The sequence below is a fragment of the Geotrypetes seraphini genome, chromosome 2 (assembly GCF_902459505.1).
Source record: "Geotrypetes seraphini chromosome 2, aGeoSer1.1, whole genome shotgun sequence".
Lineage (NCBI taxonomy): Eukaryota > Metazoa > Chordata > Amphibia > Gymnophiona > Dermophiidae > Geotrypetes > Geotrypetes seraphini.
This window is the reverse complement of record NC_047085.1, coordinates 394,446,236-394,467,760: the sequence shown is the minus strand read 5'-3', so window position 1 is coordinate 394,467,760 and position 21,525 is coordinate 394,446,236. Positions and strand designations below refer to the sequence as shown.

At 44.8% G+C, this 21,525-nt stretch overlaps 1 protein-coding gene across 9 annotated transcripts in view; it reads left to right on the top strand.

Annotated features, from left to right (window-relative positions):
• STK31 (serine/threonine kinase 31) overlaps positions 1-21,525 on the top strand; it is a 620,303-nt gene that overhangs the window by 160,751 nt on the left and 438,027 nt on the right. For all 9 annotated transcript variants that reach the window (XM_033930854.1, XM_033930858.1, XM_033930859.1 and 6 more), the window contains one exon: positions 11,018-11,092. In XM_033930854.1, the coding sequence (XP_033786745.1) occupies positions 11,018-11,092 (75 nt within the window). The remainder of the gene's footprint in view (positions 1-11,017; positions 11,093-21,525) is intronic.

Genomic DNA, 21,525 nt, shown 5'->3' with positions numbered 1-21,525 from the left:
ATAACACTAGATTGGCTTTTCATTCTCTAAATTTGACAAAAAACATGAATGATTTGGCTTTTTTGATCTCATTGGATGCAGAAAAAGCCTTTGATTGAGTTGAATGGACTTTTATGTATCAGGCTGTAGAATGGTTTGGTATAGGTTTAGAATGGTTTGGTATAGGTTCTGGTTTTATTCAAATGATTCAGACACTATATAGCTCTCCTGGTGCAAGATTATATATTAATAATAATTTGTCAGAACGGTTTAACTTGCTCAGGGGGGTTAGATAGGGTTGTCCTTTATTTCCTTTGCTCTTTGATGTAGTTCTTGAATCCTTGTTAATAGCCATTAATCAAGCAAAGGGGATACGAGAAATTCCGTATTCGAATTGGGAATATAAGCTTTCTGTTTATGCAGATGATATATTGCTTTATTTGAGGGACCCAGAAATTACCATTCCATGTTTACTTGAATTAATAGAGAAGTTTGGAAAATTTTCTGGATATAAAATCAATTGAAGTTCTTCCGCTCAATGTTCACTGTACCAAAGAATTATTTGATTCATTTTCCTTTGTTTGAAAGGAAGATGGGTAAAAATACTTAGGTATTACTATTAAGAACACAATAGAAGACACAGTGAAGGAGAATGAAAAATTTTTATTAAAGAAAATATCAGAAATGTGTGAGCAATGGAATCCTTTACATCTTTCTTGGTGGGGGAGAATTCAAACAGTTAAAATGATGATATTGCTTGTGGTTTGTTATCAAATGAGTATGATACCAATTTTTTTTCAGGGGTCATTTTGCAAAAAGTTAAATGGTATTCTTACTAAATTTGTTTGGTTGGGTTAAATATCCAGAGTCGCTTTAGTAACTTTACAAAAGACAATTGTGGAGGGAGGAGTAAATTTTCCAGAGCTCATGGAGAATGTATCAGATTGGTTATATTTAGAATGGCGACTCCTGTTTCCTTTGCATTTGTCTCATCTTATAAGTATAAAATTGCTCAGGAAATAAAAAGACAATAGAATATTGCTTGATAGGTGGAGAACTTTAAAATATGTTAGTAATTTATCACCAAATCCAATTTCTAAATCATTAAATCAATCCATTTGGCTAAACTCCAAGATTAAAGTTGGCGGTTTTCAAATCGTCTGGAAGAATTGGTTTATTGCAGGTATACGGACATTAAATGATGTTGTTTCTAATAGTTCACTGCTTAGTTTTTCACAGCTGCAACATAAATTTGGATTAAATAAATCACAAAGCTTTAAGTGGTTGCAGCTGAAGCAGGCTATTCAGGAGGGGTTCCCTGAATGGAAAGATCTTAATACTCAGTATAGTTTGGAATTCCTATGCTTTTAGGCGGATTTTTTTGGGTCACCAAGCCACACAGTGGTATAAATTGTTGTATGGATATTTGAATAAAAAACAAAAAACTGGTCTTAGGGATATTTGGAGCATTGAGATCAAGCACCAAATTTCTGCTTCTCAATGGCCACGACTTTGGTCTTGGAGATTAAAAAGTACAAGGTCAGCATCTATGAGACAAACTTGGTTCTTTTTGTTACATAGAGTTTTTTGGACCCCAGTTTGTTTACAAAAGTTGGATAGCTCTAGGTCTAATAGATGCTGGCATTGTAATTTAGATGCTGGGACTCTAGATCATTTACTTTTTTTCTGTCCCTTTGTCAATGCCTTTTGGAAGTTAATTTGGTCCCAAATTAATTCAATGTTAGAAAATCATGTTGCCCTATCCTATGATACTATTTTATTTGGAATGTCTATGAGATTCAAGAGTCAAATTTCAGCAAATAACAATAAACTTTTGTTATTACCGACGGGGGTTGCCATTCAACTTATTACTGGAAATTGGAAGGACTATACTAAACTTAATTATACCTTTTGGTGGAATTCAGTTTGTCATATTTATAAAATGGAGAAAGTGCTTGCTATACAGCAAGGAAATTATAATAGTTTCAAAAAGATTTGGGGGCCATTGATTGCATATTCTAATGATTAGACACCTTGGACACCTTTTTATTACATAGGATTATATTTAATGTGGGGATGGGGAGGTATGTTATGTGATTTAATGGGTTTATTCCTGATGAATGGGATGGGTGGGGGAGGGGTCTTTTTTTATATGCATTTGACAATAATTATTAGAATGTCAAGTGATTTGTACAAATTATCTGATTGAATTTTGTACACTTGTTGCAAGAATTAAAACTGAATAAAGAATTAAAAAAAAAAAAAAAAAAAAGAATTATGGTCTCTCTGAAGTGCCATAATAGTTGTATGCAGCACACAAAAACATATCTGTTTGGAATGTCCGATTAAGAACCTTAAGTACCTTAAGTACCTGAACATTGTCTCTCTCTGGTCATACCTATACCAGTTTAAAAGCATTAACATTGTCTCATGTTGCCACATTCAGTACAGGCAACCTGGTCTCTCTCTCTCTCTCTCTCTCTCTTTTTCTATCTCTTCGTTGGATCACCTCACTGGAGTCAGCTGCTGAATGATATCTGGACTCCTTTCAAGCCGGTGTATCCCTCCCTGTATACAAGACATCATTTCATCCCAATGGTGAACTTTACCAGTTTCAAGTGACGGACAGATCCTGTGCAGACATCATTTCATCCCAAGTATACATCTCACAGGTTTAAAGATACTGTCAGCTCCTACTAGAATAATTCATCTTCCTGCACCTTGACTGCAAAGATCTCCTACTTCTCTACTTCCTCACACATACTGTACACAATATCTCCTGTTCATTGGATCCCCGGATTAATGACAGCCACCTTCCTAAGAACGCTTTGCTGTAAAGTTCAACCTATTTATTGAACAATACTACCTACTCCACACCTCTGGTAACTAATGATTCTATGGACATTCCAGACTTTATTTCATATGCTGTGCATCTACTACCTCTTGGTATGGGGAACAAGACATTTCAAAAGCTGCTGAATTTTACTGAACTCCATGCCTATATTGGACAACTTAAGAAAACCTCCAAAGAAGTGAATTATGCCGTCACTTTTGAAAATGGACAGATTGGGTCATTAGAATGGGCAGACTTGATGGGCTATGGCCCTTTTCTGCTGTCATCTTCTATGTTTCTAAACTGTTGAAAATTTGCTACGATACGCTCATGTCTCAGTTTGGGAACTTCTCTTTGGGTATTCACCCACTGCAAATCATGTATTTGATGTTTTAATTCATCCTATCGTTATCTTAATTATTGTACAAATTTTGCTATGTATTATAATTTTCCTTTGCTGATGTTGGTTAGGTCAATTGAAAATGCTAGTTGCTAGCAATGCTAGGTTTACACTAAGCCTTATAAGCCGCCTCCATGTCGTTACCCTCAAAAGTCTACCCGGCTTTTTCCAGGCCTCAGCTTAGAAGACAACAGCAGCAACAGCGCCAACAAAAACCTCAGACTCCTGCTGCAGCTAAGCCGGCACAGTCTTTTTGACAATCTAAGTCTGAGCATAACGTCCACTGCATCCATCAGACTTCTATCCTACCCATCACTTTTACCAACAGTGGGAGCAGATTACATCAGACCTCTGGATTCTCACCATCATTCGGGAGGGTTATTCACTTCAGTTCCTTCAAGTGCCACCAGATCTCCCTCCAAGAGAGTTTCCTTCCAGCATGTCGCAACTTCCCCTTCTTCTTCAGGAGGCTCAGGCTCTTCTTCGCCTTTGAGCTGTCGAGGAGGTTCCCTTGAGCTAATGGGACACGGGTTTTTATTCCCGTTATTTTCTTTTCCCAAAGAAGACGGGGGATTTGTGACTATTCTGGACCTCAGCCCTCAACAAATTTCTTGTCAAAAGTTTTGGATGCTCTCTCCAACACTGTAACCCCTGATGGATCAAGGGGATTGGTTATGCTTTCTAGATCTCAAGGAGGCTTATATTGTATCCCAATTCATCCAGCCTCTCGCAGATTCCTGAGGTTTTGGGTGGGGAATCTCCATCTTCAATACCGAGTTCTTCCTTTCGGACTCACCTTATCCCCCAGGGTCTTCACTAAGTGCCTGGTAGTGATAGCTGCAGCCCTGGGGACACAGGGCCTTCAAGTCTTTCCATACCTAGACGACTGGCTCATCAAAGCGTAATCTCAACAGGAGGTTTCTGTAGTGACTCAACGGACTATTATGTTTCTCCAGTGTCTGGGGATTGAAATCAATTTTCCAAAGTCTCAGTTACATCCCTCCCAAACTCTACAGTTTATTTGAGCCATACTGTTCAACTCGGAGCATTCCTGCCTCAATCATGTCAGGACACTCTCATGCATCTTTGCCAACAAGTGTCTTCCCTCACGTCAATCTCGGCAAGACAAATGATGGTTCTTCTTGATCACATGGCTTCTACAGTTCACGTGACTCCTTTTACCAGACTTCACCTCAGAATTCCTCAGTGGACCCTTGTGTCTCATTGGCAGCAAGCTTGCAACCCACTCTCAACATATTACAGTAACTCCTTCGTTGAGACAGTCTCTCCACTGGTGGATGCTCTCTTCCAATCTTTCCAGAGGTTTGCTATTCCATACGCCCCCACATCAGAAGATTCTCACAACAGATTCTTCAACCTACGCTTGGGGGGGCTCATCTCGATGGTCTCTGTACTCAAGGCCATTGGTCCAGCAGAGATCAGCAATGCCACATCAATCTGTTGGAACTCAGAGTGATCTTCAGTGCTCTCAAAGCTTTTCAACATCTTCTTCACGACCAGGTGGTCCTCATTCGGACAGACAACCAAGTCTCTATGTACTATGTCAACAAGCAGGGAGGCACAGGCTCTCTCCCTCTTGGTCAAGAAGCTCTGAAGCTTTGGAATTGGGCAGTTCTTCACAACATCTTCCTCAGAGCTGTCTACATTCAAGGGCAGCGAAACTTTGGCAGACAAATTGAATCATCTTCTACAACCTCACGAATGGATACTCAATTCCTCGCCTCTGTCAAGTGTTTGCTTAGTGGGGGACTCCTCAGATAGACCTCTTTGCATCCCCTCACAACAACAAGCTGCCTCAATTCTGCTCTAGGATATATTCTCCTCATCGCCTCGAGGCAGATGCTTTCCTTCTGGAATTGACGAATCAGTTTCTCCGCATTTCCTCCATTCCCTCTGATTCTCAAGACTCTTGTCAAACTCAAGAAGGAACGTGCCACCATGATTGTGATAGCTCCTCGGTGGCCCAGACAACCATGGTACTCCCTTCTACTTCAACTTAGCACCAGGGAGCCAGTATTTTCCTCTCTGCTTACACAGAGTCAATGGTTTCTGCTCCATCCCAACCTGCATTCGCTATACTTAACAGCTTGGTACCTCTCAACCTAACTGCCACTCTACAGTTCTCTCAACCTGTACAGGACATTCTAGAGGCTTTCAGGAAGCCGTCCGCTCGGCAGTGTTACACCCAAAAATGGACTAAATTTTCTACTTGATGTACTACTCATTACAAGGGGCTGCTATCTACCTCCTTGTCTTCAGTTTTGGATTACCTACTGCACTTATCTCACTCTGGACTCAAATTCACATCTATTCGAGTCCAACTCGGTGCCATTGCTGCTTTTCATCAGCCTATTGAAGGGAAACCTCTCTCTGTTCATCCTGTGGTTTCCAGATTTATGAAAGGACTTTTCAATGTCAATCCACCTCTCAAAACTTCCTCTGGTAGTTTGGGATCTCAATCACTTGATGAAGCCTCCATTCGAACAAATAGATTCAGCTCATCTAAAGTATCTTACTTGGAAAGTGGTTTTTCTCATTGCGCTCACCTCTATTAGATGTGTCAGTGAGCTACAAGCTTTAGTGGCAGATCCACCTTTTACAATATTCCATCATGCCAAGGTGGCCTCCGTACTCATCCTAAATTCTTACCTAAAGTGGTTTCAGAATTTCATCCTAACCAATCCATTGTTTTTCCAGTGTTTTTTTCCAAAACCTCATTCTCATCCTGGAGAAATAGCGCTTCATACTCTGGACTGTAAACATGCTTTGGCTTTCTTGCACTGCACTCAACCTCACAGAACTGCTCCTCAACTTTTCATCTCCTTTGATCCAAATAACTTGGGGCATCCTGTTTCCAAGTGAACCATATCCAACTGGATAGCTGCTTGCATGTCTTTCTGCTATGCTCAGGCTGTTCTCCCTCTGTAGGGTCGAGTCGCAGGCCATAAAGTTAGAGCTATGGTGGCGTCTGTAGCTTTCCTCAGATCAACTCCTATTGAAATCTGCAAGGCTGCCACTTGGTCCTTGGTTCATACATTCACTTCTCATTATGGTCTAGATATTTTCTCCAGACTGGACGGCCATTTTGGCCAGTCAATTTTACAACATTTATTCTCCTAAATTGCCAACGCTCCCACCATCCCATTCTGGTTAGCTTGGAGGTCACCCACATGTTGAGAATATCTGCCTGCTGTCCCTGGATAACAACTATTACGGTAAATAACTGTGCTATCTCTGCATTTGCCTGAATTTTCCTAATCAAGGGATCTAATGAAAGGACAAATAATGGCAATAAGGGATAGCCTTGTCTAGTCCTCCAACGGATGTTAAATGGCACAGAGAGCAGTCCATTGACCCATATCCTTGCAGCTGGATCACTATACAGCATCCGAACCACAGTGTAAAAGGAGAACCCCACCCCATAAGCCTTTAGTACCGTAAACAGATATCTTCACCGTATCTGATCAAAAGCCTTTTCGGCATCAAAACTAATGAGCAAAGAAGGGGTCTCATCCATCTATACCTTCTTCAAAGCAAACAAAATCCTTTGAATATTTTTGGAGACCAGGCGGGCCCTCACAAAACCCACCTGCTGCTCAAATACCCAAGTTTTTAATATGACATTTACAAAGATAAACCAAAAAGAATTTTGCACCTAGTGCCAACACTTCCTGTCTCATGTCCAAGAAAGCTCGTCTGATACTTTGCGTCTGTTGTGTTGCATCTGGGTAAACCCATATCTTTTTCCCACAAAAGAGAACTTGAGCATTTCTAAAATATAATTTCATAATCAAATTTACAATTTGCTCAAATACAAATGAAACAAACAGCATTGATCTTTCAGAGTTCTCTGTTAGAGAAGATTCCAAAATTGCAGAAATATTAAAATCTTCATTTCTTGCTAATTGGTCATTAATTTCTGAGAGGTCTCCTGTCGTCTTTGAAGGAATGTAGTAGATTTTATTCACAGGGGGAGTATTTTGAGAAAAACATTTTTAAAACTTTAATCAAATATTTCTTAAAGGTATCTTAACGGAGAAATCCCAGAAGATTTTGGAAAGTTTAAAAAAACAAAGATTTAGTGTTCTATTATAGTTCTCTAACATTTTTATTTTTTTTTTAAATGCAAAACTTGATTATTCTTAATTATAGATGTTGAAACATCTTTTAAAGTTCCCATATCTTCTTTTACCGATGTCAATTGTATGGTAAATTTATTTTTTGTGCCTGCTAAGGTCTCAGTTTTACTCAAGAGCTGATATTTCGTTAGTTGTAGTGTCCGCTTTGTGTCAAGTTTCTGGAGAGCATTCCAAATGGTCTCCCAACATTGCCTCTGGCTTTTTCTTGCTGCCAGGAGCAGCAAACTGCTGCATTGATTTTCCACCTTCTATCAAGTCACCTGCAGAGTCTTCCCCACTGGAGGCCTCTAGTTCGGCATCTTCAAAGGAAACCCCTCTAGACTCGCAGGGGCCATAGGACGCTGATTGTTCTCTGGAGGTAAAAGAGTGACGGCCAACCCTGATGCCAATGAGTCTCTCTCCTCGCAGGGCAACACTGGGGATCCTCCCAGAGCTTGACCACAGATCCAGAACCACGAAGTTCTTGATGGTCTGAGAAGTAGGTATGCTCTTAAAACTCAAGGGAAGAACTCTAACCACTTCCTTTTCTCTTTGTATGCGGCATGGTTTAGAGCTAACCGCGGGACGCTTTACGCTGTCATCTTGAAACACCTCCCCTTAGTGCCCCCTTTTGTTGGTGTAGACTGTGTCTCCTGTTAACACTGTTTTGTTCAGGTTCTCTTATTTTTATTTCCTGTTAATGATCGTTTCAGGTTCTGAGCAGAATAGACTAATGTTTTGGGGAGTTTCCCCATTCCCCTCCTCTTGTACTCTTCCTTCCAGATGTTGCTGTCTGCTTTTCTACTAACTGATTCTCTGGGAGGCAGTGCTGAGGTGAGAGGGGAGAAGATGAAGACTCTATTTGTGTCTCCTTATAAACCTGTCTGGCAATGATAGGTACACAACCCACTTGTCTAGGAATAGTGTGTGGATTTACAAGAAAGAAGATTAAGCAGAGGTAAGACCCTAATCTTTCATTAGTGGTTAACAGCTGTGGTGTTACTAATAGTAATTAAAAAAAAAAAAAGTAAATCAATAAAATATTTCCTCTTCTTTATACTATGTTTATATGTTACCAATGTGGAATATTGGGAAGGTTTTTAAAAAGGGGGTTGTGTTTGTATCTCCAGGGACAAAAATGTTTACAAAGGGATGGAAAAGTGGAATAAAATGAGAATATACTATAGACTAGAAACATTAGGTTTTCCTTTTCAGAGAGTGAATTTTCCCAAAGAATTTCCAATGCTTTTTAGAGTGAAAGACTATACCCTTTTTTAAAATAAATTTTTATTGTTTTTCAATAAAAGAACAATATGCATACTATAAGATGAACAGCCACAAGGTATTACAAAAACACACCAAAGAGCAAAATGCTCAGTGAACACAAACAAAAAATGTACATGACAGTAAAAGAAATATAGTGTACATATAAGTATCATCCTATAACAGTGGAAAACTGTGCATAGCATAGAGTCCTTAATTATCCATTACCACAGCCTCCATCTCCTTACCAGCTCTCCCTGCTGTTTATACACAGATATCATTACAGGCTTACTATATGACCAACATAGCAAAACAGTCTAATGGGATCTAATCTTTCCCTATCTTACACCATTCACTAGCTACTAATTTTCTGTACAATCAATAACCAGTCTTTACATTGGGACTCATAAAGTCCTTTATGTTTAGCCGTTACACTTTCCAAATGGATTAGATATTTAGACGGGCCCTCCACTCGACTATGGAAGGCGCCACCAGGTCCTTATAATACAGTGCAGTTAAGCATTTAGCTGCCACCAACCCTTGGCGAAGTAAATAGCTTTGCTACTTCAAGGTTTGCACATTAGTGAGTCCTAACAGACAGCATTGGGGTGTGAGGAGTACCGCTTTGGTCCCCATTCCATCTCACCAATTGTGTTGTCACTTGAGTCCAGAAAATTTGAATACATGCCCAAACCCACCATATGTGTAAAAATGCACCCCCCCCTCCCGTGTACTACACCGCCAGCATTTATCTACTGCTGAAGGATACAAAGTGTGTAAACGTTTTGGAGTGAGATACCATCTGGACAGGACCTTGTATTCATTTTCCTGTACCAGTTCACAAGTTGAGGCCTGCCTGACCTCCAAACAAATAGTACACCATTGGGATTCTGTAAAGGACTGATTCAAGTTGGCCTCCCATTTTGCTTTATATGGACAACAAAGTTTCTCTCAACTCCAAAGTAGGCATAAAGCACTGAAATTGGCCTAGGCACTCTACCCAATAAGACCTATAAATTTTCTAAGTACTCTAAGAGTACTGGAGGAGAATCCAACCAATCCTGTCTCTGCATGAAATGACAGAGTTGCATATATTGCAGAAAATCCCCAGAAGAGATCTGATGACGATCCTGTAAGGTATGGATAGCTACCAACCAGTTCCCAGCTAGAAAATCCCTAAACACCCGAAAGCCTAACGCTTCCCACCTACCATATATCCTACTATCCCGCCCTACAGCAAAGGTTGGTTTTCCCAGAAGAGCAGCTAGAATGGAGATCCTAACCCCTCCACTCTACTTCATTCTCAGTTTCCCCCAAAACTCTATCAAATGACGCACATAAGGGTTAGTAGAATAGGAAGCTCACATCCACCATTTTAAGGGTTGTGGGCCCACAAAGAATTGTTCAAGCTGCACCGCTGGGTTGGTGTCCGATATTGACCGATCTAAAAAAATTGTACAGCCTGAAACCACTGCAAATTAGGAACTGCTCTACCCCCCTCCCCCCCGTTCTCTCGGGGCCCAAAGAGTTTTCCTCCCCATTTGAGGAGATTTACCCCCCAAATAAAGACTATACCGTTTTTAACTGCTGCAAAAATCACACAGAGCTAGCCCTAGCTTTAGGCTCATACCTCTGCTCCACCCTCATTTGCAGCCAAGAGCATTAAGCTGTGACCACCAGGGTTTCTCCCACCTGATCCCATGCTCACCAGCCTTATGTCTGTACCTAAATTCCCTGGTGGTTTAGGGGGTCTATGGGCAGGAATGATTAGTAGTCACTCCAGCCCTTCTGGTGTTATCTGTGAAAATGGTCTCTCTAGTGGTAGTTGTGACATTTTGATGGATGATGCCAGAAGGGCAGAAGCAACTGGGGATCACTCCTGTCTGGGGAACCCCCTACACTACCAGAGAATTTAAGGTACAGGAATGGGGGAGGGGCTGGTGGTCAAAGCTGGGAGCATCAGCCTGTTTGGTGGGCTGATGGGCCATTTGAATAATGCTGCTTGTGAAGTGGCTCACAAGCAGTGTTATTTATCATGGTAAATAGCAACCGGTGGGACTGTTATAGTAGGTCAGTGACACCTGTGGTAAATCAAGGTGTAGTAAATACTTGCCTTTTACTACACCTTGATAGCTTTCCCCTCTTAGTATCCTATCAGCCTGCAAAGGCCAGTTATGCTACTGTGAGTGTGTAGGAATGTTTTTTTCCCCAGACTCTAGTTGCAACCCCAAATGAGGATTTTATCCCATTTGGGGTGGTGACCCTCAATTGGAGAACCACTGCACTAGAAGCTGGGGAATGTCAGTTTGGTTGTCTTTATGTATTTTTTATACAAAATTGAGCAATATCTAGGTTGTTCTAGTTGCAGATGTATAACTTCATATGTTTTTGTGTTGTACACAGATATATGGTGGATTATTTTCTGAAGATCACTGTTGGTATCGCTGCAAATTACAACAAGTGATCAACGATGAAATGGTACTAAATATAGAATTTTATCTAGCAGGGTGACGGTTGAACATCTATATCATTAGATGATCAACAGGCACCCTGCTGAGACATGTTTAGGTCTTGGTGCTGATGTCTGTGTAACGAGCAAACGGCTATCATTTTAAACAAGTTTTGATTTAAAGCTCTGTTTCTGTTTACCTTGTGCACCAGTGGCCTTCTCCTATGGATCCAATTGCTACATGCAGATTCCTGGAAGACACTGTGGGGTATCGAGACACTGGCTGTATCGGGTCATAGTTTAAACTTTACTAATAAATTGTTTGCGGACTTGAGACTATCTCTGCGTTTTTTACCCAAGAAGAGGCATCTTTGTGTCCCCACTCTTGCTGTTTGCTCGTTGCTCCATTTGTGGGGTCTACTTTTCTTTTTGCTAATTTCTGTGTGTCATACTTTTTGCCCTTGGCTGTGAGGGGGGCATGTCATGAATTGCCATGCATATACATAGCAAAGTGACAGTTGCAGAACATACAGCTGTGTGATTTTAAAAGGCAGGGAGGCAGCTTTTCATGTGAGGGTAAAAGCAGTGGCTCGTATGGTAGGTGAAAGAAGGGACCCACAGTAGGCAGTGAGAGTTGCGTTGAACTAGCCTGGGCCAGGAACGGGGTGGGAGGAGGTGAGATGAAGGGAGAAGAATTCTAAGTCCAGCTAGGAGTGGAAAGAGTGATGGGTAAGGCTTGCTGGGGGGTTGAGAAGTTATACAGGAATTTTCCACATGAAACTGGAGATTAGGTTTGCATATCTTATCAGCTTTATTTTGTACTGGGGAAGTTTAGACATGGGTTTGGTTTTGACATTTTGAAAAATAATTTCTGGTTTCATGATAGTTTAGCACAGGTTGTGAAAATGGTATTCAGTAGAAACTCCTGTGGCTTCAGCATAAGTACCTTTAAAAGAAGACAGCTACTTTTGGGCCTCATGGACTTAAGAGAGAAATTTATACCCTTTGGGTGCAACAGGTAAAAATATATTACATCTTTGCCAGTCTGTATCATGTAAATTACACCACCAACTGCTTGCTTTGCAGACCAAAGCCAGATGTCTTAGTGTTTCATAATGCCTCCTTTATTTAAACTAAGATTGTAACTATTGCTGTCTCCTCCCCAAGGCTTTTTGTTGGTTGCTGAAGCAGAATTTTTGGCATACTGGCCCCCATTCTATGGGTGGGCCAGTAATTCCTGTTCTGTAGCCAAGGCCTCATTGAGGTGAATCAGACAGAGGTATTGCCATGGAGTTTGAGACTGCTGACTGAGCCACTTCATCTGCAAATTTTCTGCCATAAATGGAGGCTATAGTCCTGAAATAGAAGGCAAAGAAACCTTATGAAGAAAAGCAGTCCTTATTGGTACATAAACTCCAAGGGATTAAAAACAGTTGCCATGTTTGCTAAAATTCAGCTGCATCAAGGACATAAATCAAACAGAAACAAAATTCAAATACTGTATATACTCGAATATAAGTCGAGACCCCCATTTCCCCCCAAAAGGAGGGGGGGGGGGGAAATAAAAAAATGGTCGACTCGAATATAAGTTGGGGGCTTAATATTCAACTTCCATGCCCTGCCAGGATCTTTACCCAGTGTCCCCTCCGTCACGTCTCCCCCTGCAAGGTTCTGCACTCAGCCCCCCTCCCTGCCAGGCTCTGAATACTGTTCCCCCCTCCCTGCCAAGCTCTGAACATTGTCCCACCTTCCTTCCCTGTACCCTCTTCTCCATAAAAAGAGCCAACCTCATCAGTGATGTTGCAATGGCTTGATTGTCCTGTACTCCCATCTAACCCATCCAGCAGTGATAGCTAGCACATGGTTCAATACCATGCACTAGCTGTCACGATTGGTGATGGTGCAGTTGAACATACCATCTCCTGAAAAAGAGGAAACAACTGCAGCTGTGCTACCAGCAGCCTGGAAGTGCAAGGCACTGTTAGGATAGGTGCAGTGGCAATTCTCCTCCCCCAATCACAAATGCTAACCCCCGACAGCATCCAATTCCTACCCCACACCTCCCAATCCAAACAAATTCCCTTCTACCAACAGCCCCTTAACTTAAACCACCTAGTAGTGGTAGGCCGGGACAGGAGGGATCCCTCCCGTCTCCTGTTCCGGCCGACACTAATAATTACCACCCTCCCTCCTTCCCTCCCTCCCTTGCATATCTAGTTCCCTGGTGATCCAGCATGTATGCGCTGAAATTCTCTTTTTAAAGGTAGTAGGCAGTGGTGCACCCGGGCCGGCATGCAAGAGTGAGCTTTTCGTGCTCGCGGTTGGCCCTGCACTGCTCATTGATAGGCTGCCATATGTTCTCGCGGGATTCGCGGTTCTCTCGGTAGCCTATTAATGAGCGGTGCAGGGCCGGCTGGGAGCACGTAAAGCTCGCTCCTGTGTGCCGGCCTGGGTGCGCCGCTGGCTACTACTTTTACAAAAGAGGATTTCAGCGCGTACACGCTGGACCACCAGGAAACTAGGTATGCGAGGGAGGGGTGGGGTGGTAATTATTAGTGATGGCCGGGGCAGGAGACGGGAGGGATTAAGGCAGGCCTGTAAGAAGTCTGGGAGGGTTTTGGGTGGTCACTGGGGGATGGCCCAAAATCCCAGTTTATATTAGAGTATATACGGTATATTAACTGTAGATGCATGCAATTACAGAGAAAACATGGAATAAACCATATTTCTAGTGCAAAACGCGCATGAGTCTTGAACCAGAAGGTTATTCTCATTTACTCGTGAGTTTGTTAAAGGCATCAACTAACTTTTTCTCTCTGCTGCACCTCCTGCATCTATGGGCTGTGTCCCAGCTCTTCAGTTCATATCATAGCGACTGACAATTCCTATAAAAGGAGAGATAAGGAAGCGGGATATGAAGTACTTCTTGACCCCACCATTTCTGTTCTGATCTGCAACAGGTCAAAGGCAACAAATCAATGCCAGTATAATCTGAAAACAAGGTGAAAATAAACAAGCCACCTACCTACCTGTGTGCAAACAGCACCAACATCTATGTAACTCTCAAGTCTCTCTCGCTTTTCTCATTGAAACCTAGAGATAAATCAGTACTTTTTGGATCTGTCCGATCACAGCCACCAACATCTGGAAATACATACATGTCTGAGACAGCAAGCAGTCTAATTGAAATCCGACAGGGTGAGACTTCAAGACTCGTATGCCTTTCTACTAGAAAGATTGTCTTTGAATGGCTGGTTATACTAGGAGAAGCTATGCTGTAATGTCCAGTTCCCCCGACCTTGAGAAAGTTTGGCGAAACGCGTCGGGAAGGGGAATGGACTTTGAATAAGCTAAGTCTATTATTTATTATATTTATATAAAATAATTGAAATAAGTAAATAGTTGGGAAATAGTACTTGGAATCTTTATCGATAAGGGTGGATATCTGAATTCCTAAGATGTACTGTTGTAAAGAAACTGGACTAAGAAAGAATTTATAAAACATTGATATATTATCTAGCGCTACTATACTATCTAAGTTGGAGTCTAGGGAAGAGCAGATGAACCTGCTGTGAGTACCGAGGACCCAAAAGCGTCTTTTCATGCTGCCATTTCCAATGATATTGCTGAAGGGTTGTTGGGTAAGATTTGTCTCTTTGCGGATGATACCAAAATCTGCAATAGAGTAGACACACTGGATGGTGTAAATAACATGAAGAAAGATCTGGCGAAGCTTGAAGAATGGTCTGAAATTTGGCAGCTAAAATTTAATGCTAAGAAATGCAAGGTTATGCATTTGGGCTGCAAAAACCAGAGGGAACGGTACAGTTTAGGGCAGTGGTTCCCAACCCTGTCCTGGAGGACCTCCAGACAAGTCGGGTTTTCGGGATAGCCTTAATGAAAATGCATGGAGCAGATTTGCATGCCTGGCACCTCCATTATATGCAGATCTCTCTCATGCATAACTATCACCCAATTGCTAATCTTCCATTTTTAGCCAAATTAACTGAGAAAATCATCTTTCATCAGTTGTCAGATTTCATTGAGAAAACACAGGCTCTGCATCCCAATCAAGCTGGTTTTCGTAAAAATCACTCCACAGAACACTCCCTTCTAGGACTTACCACAACTATCCATTATTACCTTGACCAACACAAGTCTGTCTTACTTATCTCTTTAGATCTCACCGCTACATTTGACATCATAGATCACCATCTCCTTCTCCAAAGCTTGCATCCATCGGTATATCTGATCAAGTCCTTGAATGGTTCAGATCTTATTTCTCTGACAGGTTTTCCACCGTACATTTTAATAACTCAATCTCCAACTCTTTTAATTCCAACTTTGGCATTCCACAAGGTTCCATATTATCCCCCTTACTTTTTAATATCTACCTGGCTCCCCTCCTAACTCTTTGTCAGTCGATTGGATTTACTATTTGCGCTTGCGCCGATGATCTTCAACTTCTGCATACCATCGACCCCACTAGCCAAAATGATATCTCTATCATTGATCTCAAACTAGCCAAAATTCACGAGTGGCTGAATGCTAATATGCCTTTTTTAAGCATTTCTAAAACTAGCACTGTGCTTTCCCATGGAAAGAAGGTTTATCCCAGGACAAGCAGGCAGCCTATTCTTACATATGGGTAACGTCACCGACGGAGCCTCGATGCGGAAGCCTCGCAAGCAGATTTGCTTATAGAAACTAGAAATTTCGAGCCGGCCGCACCATGCATGCGCGAGTGCCTTCCCGCCCAGCACAGGGCGCGTCTTCTCAGTTCTCAGTTTTCCGCAGAGCCAAGAAGTCCGTCTTTGACTCTCTGCGTTTAACTTACTTACTTCGTGCCTTCTCTCACCACGGTTTGTGTTATTTTTCTTCACGAATCGCTGTAGCGGCTGTTTTTCCTCCTATGTCCCGGCCAACAACAAGCTTTAAGAAGTGTAGCCAGTGTCAGCGTGCGATTTCTCTCACGGACCCACACAGTGCCTTGGGCCAGACCATCATCCGAAGTCGTGCGAGCGCTGTGCTATTCTTCAACCTCGAGCCCTTAAACGTCGTCCACTTTCAGTGGAGAAGCTCTTTGGGATGGATTCGACCTCTTCTTCACCCTCGACCGAGGGTCCTCCTGCCTCCAATGCTTCTACCTCGAGCCTCATCAGACCTTCTTTGTTTGCAGCGGCTCTTTCCTCGATGACGTCTGCTGTATCTTCCCCTGTATCCTCAGGTCAGATAACTCAGCAGACAGTTCCATCAGTGGTGCTTAAGGTGCCTAAGACTTCCAAGTCGAAGCACATTTCCACTGCCTCTGTAGAACCTCCAGTTCCAGGCCAGCATGGCAGCGATTGGCTGGCCCAGAATTTCCTCTCCGACGTCAGAATTGACGTCGTAGGGGAAGGCTTGAGGGTCTGGAGCTTGTACGCGCCAGGCCTAGCTCGGGGAAGCAGGGAGAAATTGGCGTGGTGGTTTGGGAGGGGGCAGGGGAAGAGAGAAAAAAAGACAGGCAGGCAGTGGGAGAGAGAGAGAGAAAAATGGGGAGAAAGAAAGGCAGAAATAAAGAGGGGGCAGGGGGAGAGAGAAAGAACTGAATATTGGATTTACAGTCAGAAGGGGGCAAAAATAAATGAATATTGGATTTACAGTCAGAAGAAGGAAGTGCAACCAGAGACTCATGAAATCATCAGACATAAAGGTAGGAAAAATGATTTTATTTTTCAATTTAGTGATCAAAATGTGTCCGTTTTAAGAATTTTTATCCCAGGACAAGCAGGCAGCATATTCTCACATGTGGGTGACGTCATCTATGGAGCCCCAGCGCGGACAGCTTTTCAAGCAAACTTGATTGAAGTTTCAAGTTTGCTACACTGCACCACGCATGTGCATGCCTTCTTGCCCACTAGAGGGCGCATCCCACCTCGTGGTCCTCAGTTCAGTTTTTTCCGCGGAGCCAGAAGCCCTGTGGAAATTGAGCTCCTATTTTTCTGCCTTCTGACACTGCGTCTGGGTTATTTAGCTCGGTCGCTGTGCTTTAATTGTTGTTTTTCCTTCATTGTTCGTCGTTTATCATCAAAAAAAAAAAAAAAAAAAAAAAAAAAAAAGTTTTATTTCTTCCGTTCGGCTCCGGGGGCTCCCGGGAGCCGCGGCCGCAGGACGTCGTTCGTTCCCGGCCCCTTTTCATTTTCATGTCCCGTCCCTTGACGGGCTTTAAGAAATGCACCCGGTGTGAGCGGTTACTATCCATCACTGACCCCCACTGGTGGTGCTTGCTCTGCCTTGGACCCGAGCATCCGACTAATTCCTGCGATCGGTGTTCCACTTTTATTTATTTATTTATTTATTTTTATTTATTTATTTGGATTTCTATCCCGTCCTCCCAGTAGCTCAGAACGGTCTACAAATGAACATACACAGTGGAGAGTAAATAGACATATAAGTAATACAACAGGTTTAGTGATTGGATTTATAGATTTTGGAGAGGATTAAATACAGGGAGAGTATAGCAGAAAGAGAGAAGGGGGAAATACAGTAGTTTAGTTTAAGGAAAGTTGTATGCGTTTAGGTACAATTTGTTGGTGGAGAGAGTAAGAGAGGGTTATATTGGAATTTTGGGGAGGAGATAGGAGGGTGGAGGGGGGGCGTAAGGGGGGGAGAAGACAGAGGAGATCTTTAGTTGAAGAGGAGGGTCTTTACCGATTTCCTGAAAGTTAATAATGAGTTTTGTTGTCTAAGTTGGGGGGGGGAGTTGGTTCCAAAGGTGTGGAATGAAGTGGCTGTAGGAACGTTTGTGGGCAGTTTCTGTGAGCAGGGATCTTCCGGGGGGGGGGGGGGGGGTGCATAGGCGTATCTCTGACTTTGAGCGGAGGGTGCGAGTGGGGTTGTAGATGGGAAGCTTGGATTTTATGTAGGAGGGGGTGGTGGAATAAATTCTCTTGTGGGCAATTGCCAGGGCTTTGAAAGTACAGCGTTGGCTAATTGGGAGCCAGTGTTCAGCATGGAGTGCCGGGGAGATGGAATCGTGGTAGTTGAGGTTGTGTAGGAGGCGGATGGCTGCATTTTGGACCCGTTGGAGGCGTTTGATATTATTTTTGGTTAGTCCATTAAATAGGGAGTTACAATAATCCATTCTGGAGAGGACATATGCGTATAGGAGTTGGGCGAGGTCTGGTGTGGAGATGTAGGGTTTGATCCTTTTCAGTTGGCGAAGGTAGTAGAAGGAGGTGGAGACTACTTGGGATATGCGGGCAGATAGGGATAGGTGTCCATCTAGGGTTACTCCCAGGCTGCGAACTTGATCTGCTGCCGTTAGTAGAGTGGAATCCCATGTTAGTGTAGGTCGTAGGTATTTGGTGTTTTTGTTTCTGATCCATAGGAGTTCAGTTTTGGAGGCGTTAAGTTGAAGCTTGTTGTTTGACATCCAAGTTTTCATGTCAGTGAGGCAGAGTTCGAGGTTAGCAATTTGGGATGGCCGGTTTTCGCCTAAGGGGAGGAGCAGTTGGATGTCATCTGCATAAGAGTGGATTTTGATTTTATATTTTTGCGCTATATCGATGACGGGTTTGATGTAGAGGTTGAATAGGAGGGGGGATAGAAGGGCGCCTTGAGGAACACCATATTTGATAGGCTTAGGGTTAGATTTATGTGTCCCTAGTAGGACAGTTTGGGTCCTTTGGTGAAGGAAGGAGGTGATCCATTGGAGGGCTGTGTCTCTGATTCCGAGGTCGTGGAGTCTAGATGTGAGTAGGTGGTGGTCAACTGTGTCGAAGGCAGCGCTAAGGTCAAGTAGGACTAGTAGGGCGTCATTACCTTTGTCGAGTATTGACCAGCTGTCGTCGATGATATCAAGGAGTACTGATTCTGTGCTGTGGCCTTTACGGAAGCCGGATTGGGCTGGGGATAGGGCAGCTTGTTCTTCAATGAAAGGGTGTAGGCGGTGGAGCACAATTCGTTCAAGGAGTTTGGAGACAATTGGGAGGTTGGAGACTGGGCGATAGTTGCCAGGTTCATTAGGATCAAGGGAGGGTTTTTTGAGAGTGGGCTTAGTAATAGCTGATTTCCAGCTGAGGGGGACAGTTCCAGTAGTTAGAGAGGTGTTAATGATGGGGAGGATGGATTCTGCCATGGCGTTTCCGGCAGATAGCAGGAGGCTGGACGGGCAGGGGTCGAGGATGGTGTTGGAGGGTTTGAGTTCTCTCAGGGTTTCGAGGACCTCCGCATGAATAGTTGGATGAAATTGGGAGAGAGTGGTGGAAGGGGGGGTATATAGAATTGGCTGGAGCTGAGTAGGATTGGGTTTGGTGTTGACGTCGAGGTTAGCTCGGATTTTTTGTACTTTGGACTGGAAGAAGTTCGAGAGAGTTTCGCTATCGAGTTCTGTTTGGTTGGTTTGATTATTCCTTTGGGCGTTGGTGAAGAGATGGTTGGTGAGCCAGAGCGCTTTTCAGGCCAGAGCGCTCCGTCGACGCCGCGCCAGGATGGCAGAGCTTTTCGCAGTTGACTCCGCGCCCGGGAAGGCCTCGGCTTCGGCCCCGGCCTTGACCTCGGCCTCGGCGCCTTCGGCTTCGCCGCGTCCCTCGACCTCGAAGCCGACGCCTGCGACCAAACCCGCCTCATGTAAGTCCTCTTTTCCATCCCCGACTCCAGGGTCATCGAAGAAGCCATCCTCGAGCTCCTCTGCGGCGGGTGGGTCGTCCTCGGCCCCGCCCAGGACTCCGGCCACTAATGCCCCGAGGGAATACTCGAGACCGAGGTCGCCCTCCAGGGAGCATTCCCCGGCCTCGGACCTGCCTACCATGGTCGGGATTCCGGCGTTCCAGGACCTGCTCCAAGCATTGATTTCCTCGGAGCTGTCTGGCGCCCTCGACTGCTTTGACCTCGGGGGCACCGACCTCGGCGACCTCGGTCTCGACTCCCTCGGTCTCGGGTACCGGGGCACCACCGACCTTGCCCTCGACCTCGGCCTCGGGGGCCCCGCCTGAGAGCAGCGTACGGCCCTGGGACAAGGTACGCAGAGTGAGACGGATTTCCTCCTCCTCCTCCTCGAGGTCCTCCCGGGGTTCCTTGCCCTCGGGCCGGCCTCTGGCGAGGCGTCGCCCGAGGAAGCCGAAGCGTTCGCGAGGCTCTCCTCGGCGACGTGGTCACTCCTCGCCGCTCGGGGGCGAGGCCTTGCGGGTTTCGGAGCTTCGTCTCGATAACCCGAGGCTTCTCCGTTCCCCTGCGAGAGGGGGTTCTCGGGACTCCTTGACGAGGAAAAGGGGGCGTGCCTCGATCCCTCGGACGCCTGGGACGTCTCCCAGGGGTTCTTCGAGGCGGAGACGTTCCCCGACCCCCTCGAGACCATTAGATCTGGCCTCATGGGGCTCGGGGTCCGGTAGGGAGCCACGTTATTCTCACGAGGCGTCCCCCTTCTGTTCGGCGGAGAGGTCGAGAACTCCCTCGCCGCCTGCCAGGCCGTCATCCTTCTCCAGCTTTGTGCAGGACATGGCGCGTGCCTTGGGTCTGGACCTCATGGCTGGGTCGCAATATACGAAGGAGTTCCTCGAGGAGCAGGACCTTCCCACTCCCCCAGGGGAATCCCCTCGGCTGCCCTTGAATAAGGTCCTTCATCAGACCTTGCTTAAGAACCTGACTTCACCTCTTACAGTCACAGCGGTGCCGTCTAAGATGGAGTCAAAGTACAGGACGATACCACCCAAGGGTTTTGAGAAGGCTCAACTCTCCCACCAGTCCCTACTGGTCGAGTCTGCGCTCAAAAAGACGCAACCCTCCCGAGTTTCTGCAGCGGTTCCGCCCGGCAGGGAGGGTCGGACCCTTGACAAGTTTGGTCGTCGCCTCTATGCGGATTCCTTCATGGCAACCAGGGTTTTAAATTATGCCTTTACCTTTTCATCCTATCTGCGTGGCATGGTAAAGGATCTGCCCCAATATCGTGAGGCCTTGCCGGACTCCCGCAAGGAAGGGTTCGACAGGTTTATATCCAACCTGTCTCAATTGCGTTTGTACCTTTTTCATGCGGTGTACGATACGTTTGAGCTGGTATCGAGGGTGTCAGCTTTTGCGGTAGCTATGCGCCGGTTGGCGTGGCTACGCACCCTCGATATGGACCCAAACCTGCAAGAATGCCTTGCGGACTTACCTTGCGTGGGGTCCGAATTATTCGATGAATCCCTGGAGGCGGCGATCAAACGGCTCTCGGAACAGGAGCGCTCGTTGGCCTCCTTGGTCCGTCCGAAACCTCGAGCCACGCCGCAGAAACCCTTCCGGCCTCCCCCGAGGCGATACCCTCAAAAGTCGACCCCGGCTTTTTCGAGGCCACCGCCTCGGCGCCCCCCTCGACAGGGCAGAGGGGGACAAACCAAAACTCCAGCGCAGGGTCCTGCCAAGCCAGCGCCGTCCTTTTGACGGGCTAGGCGGATGGGGCCGGCCCCCCTCCACGATCGCGCCGGACCCCCTTCCCATAGGGGGT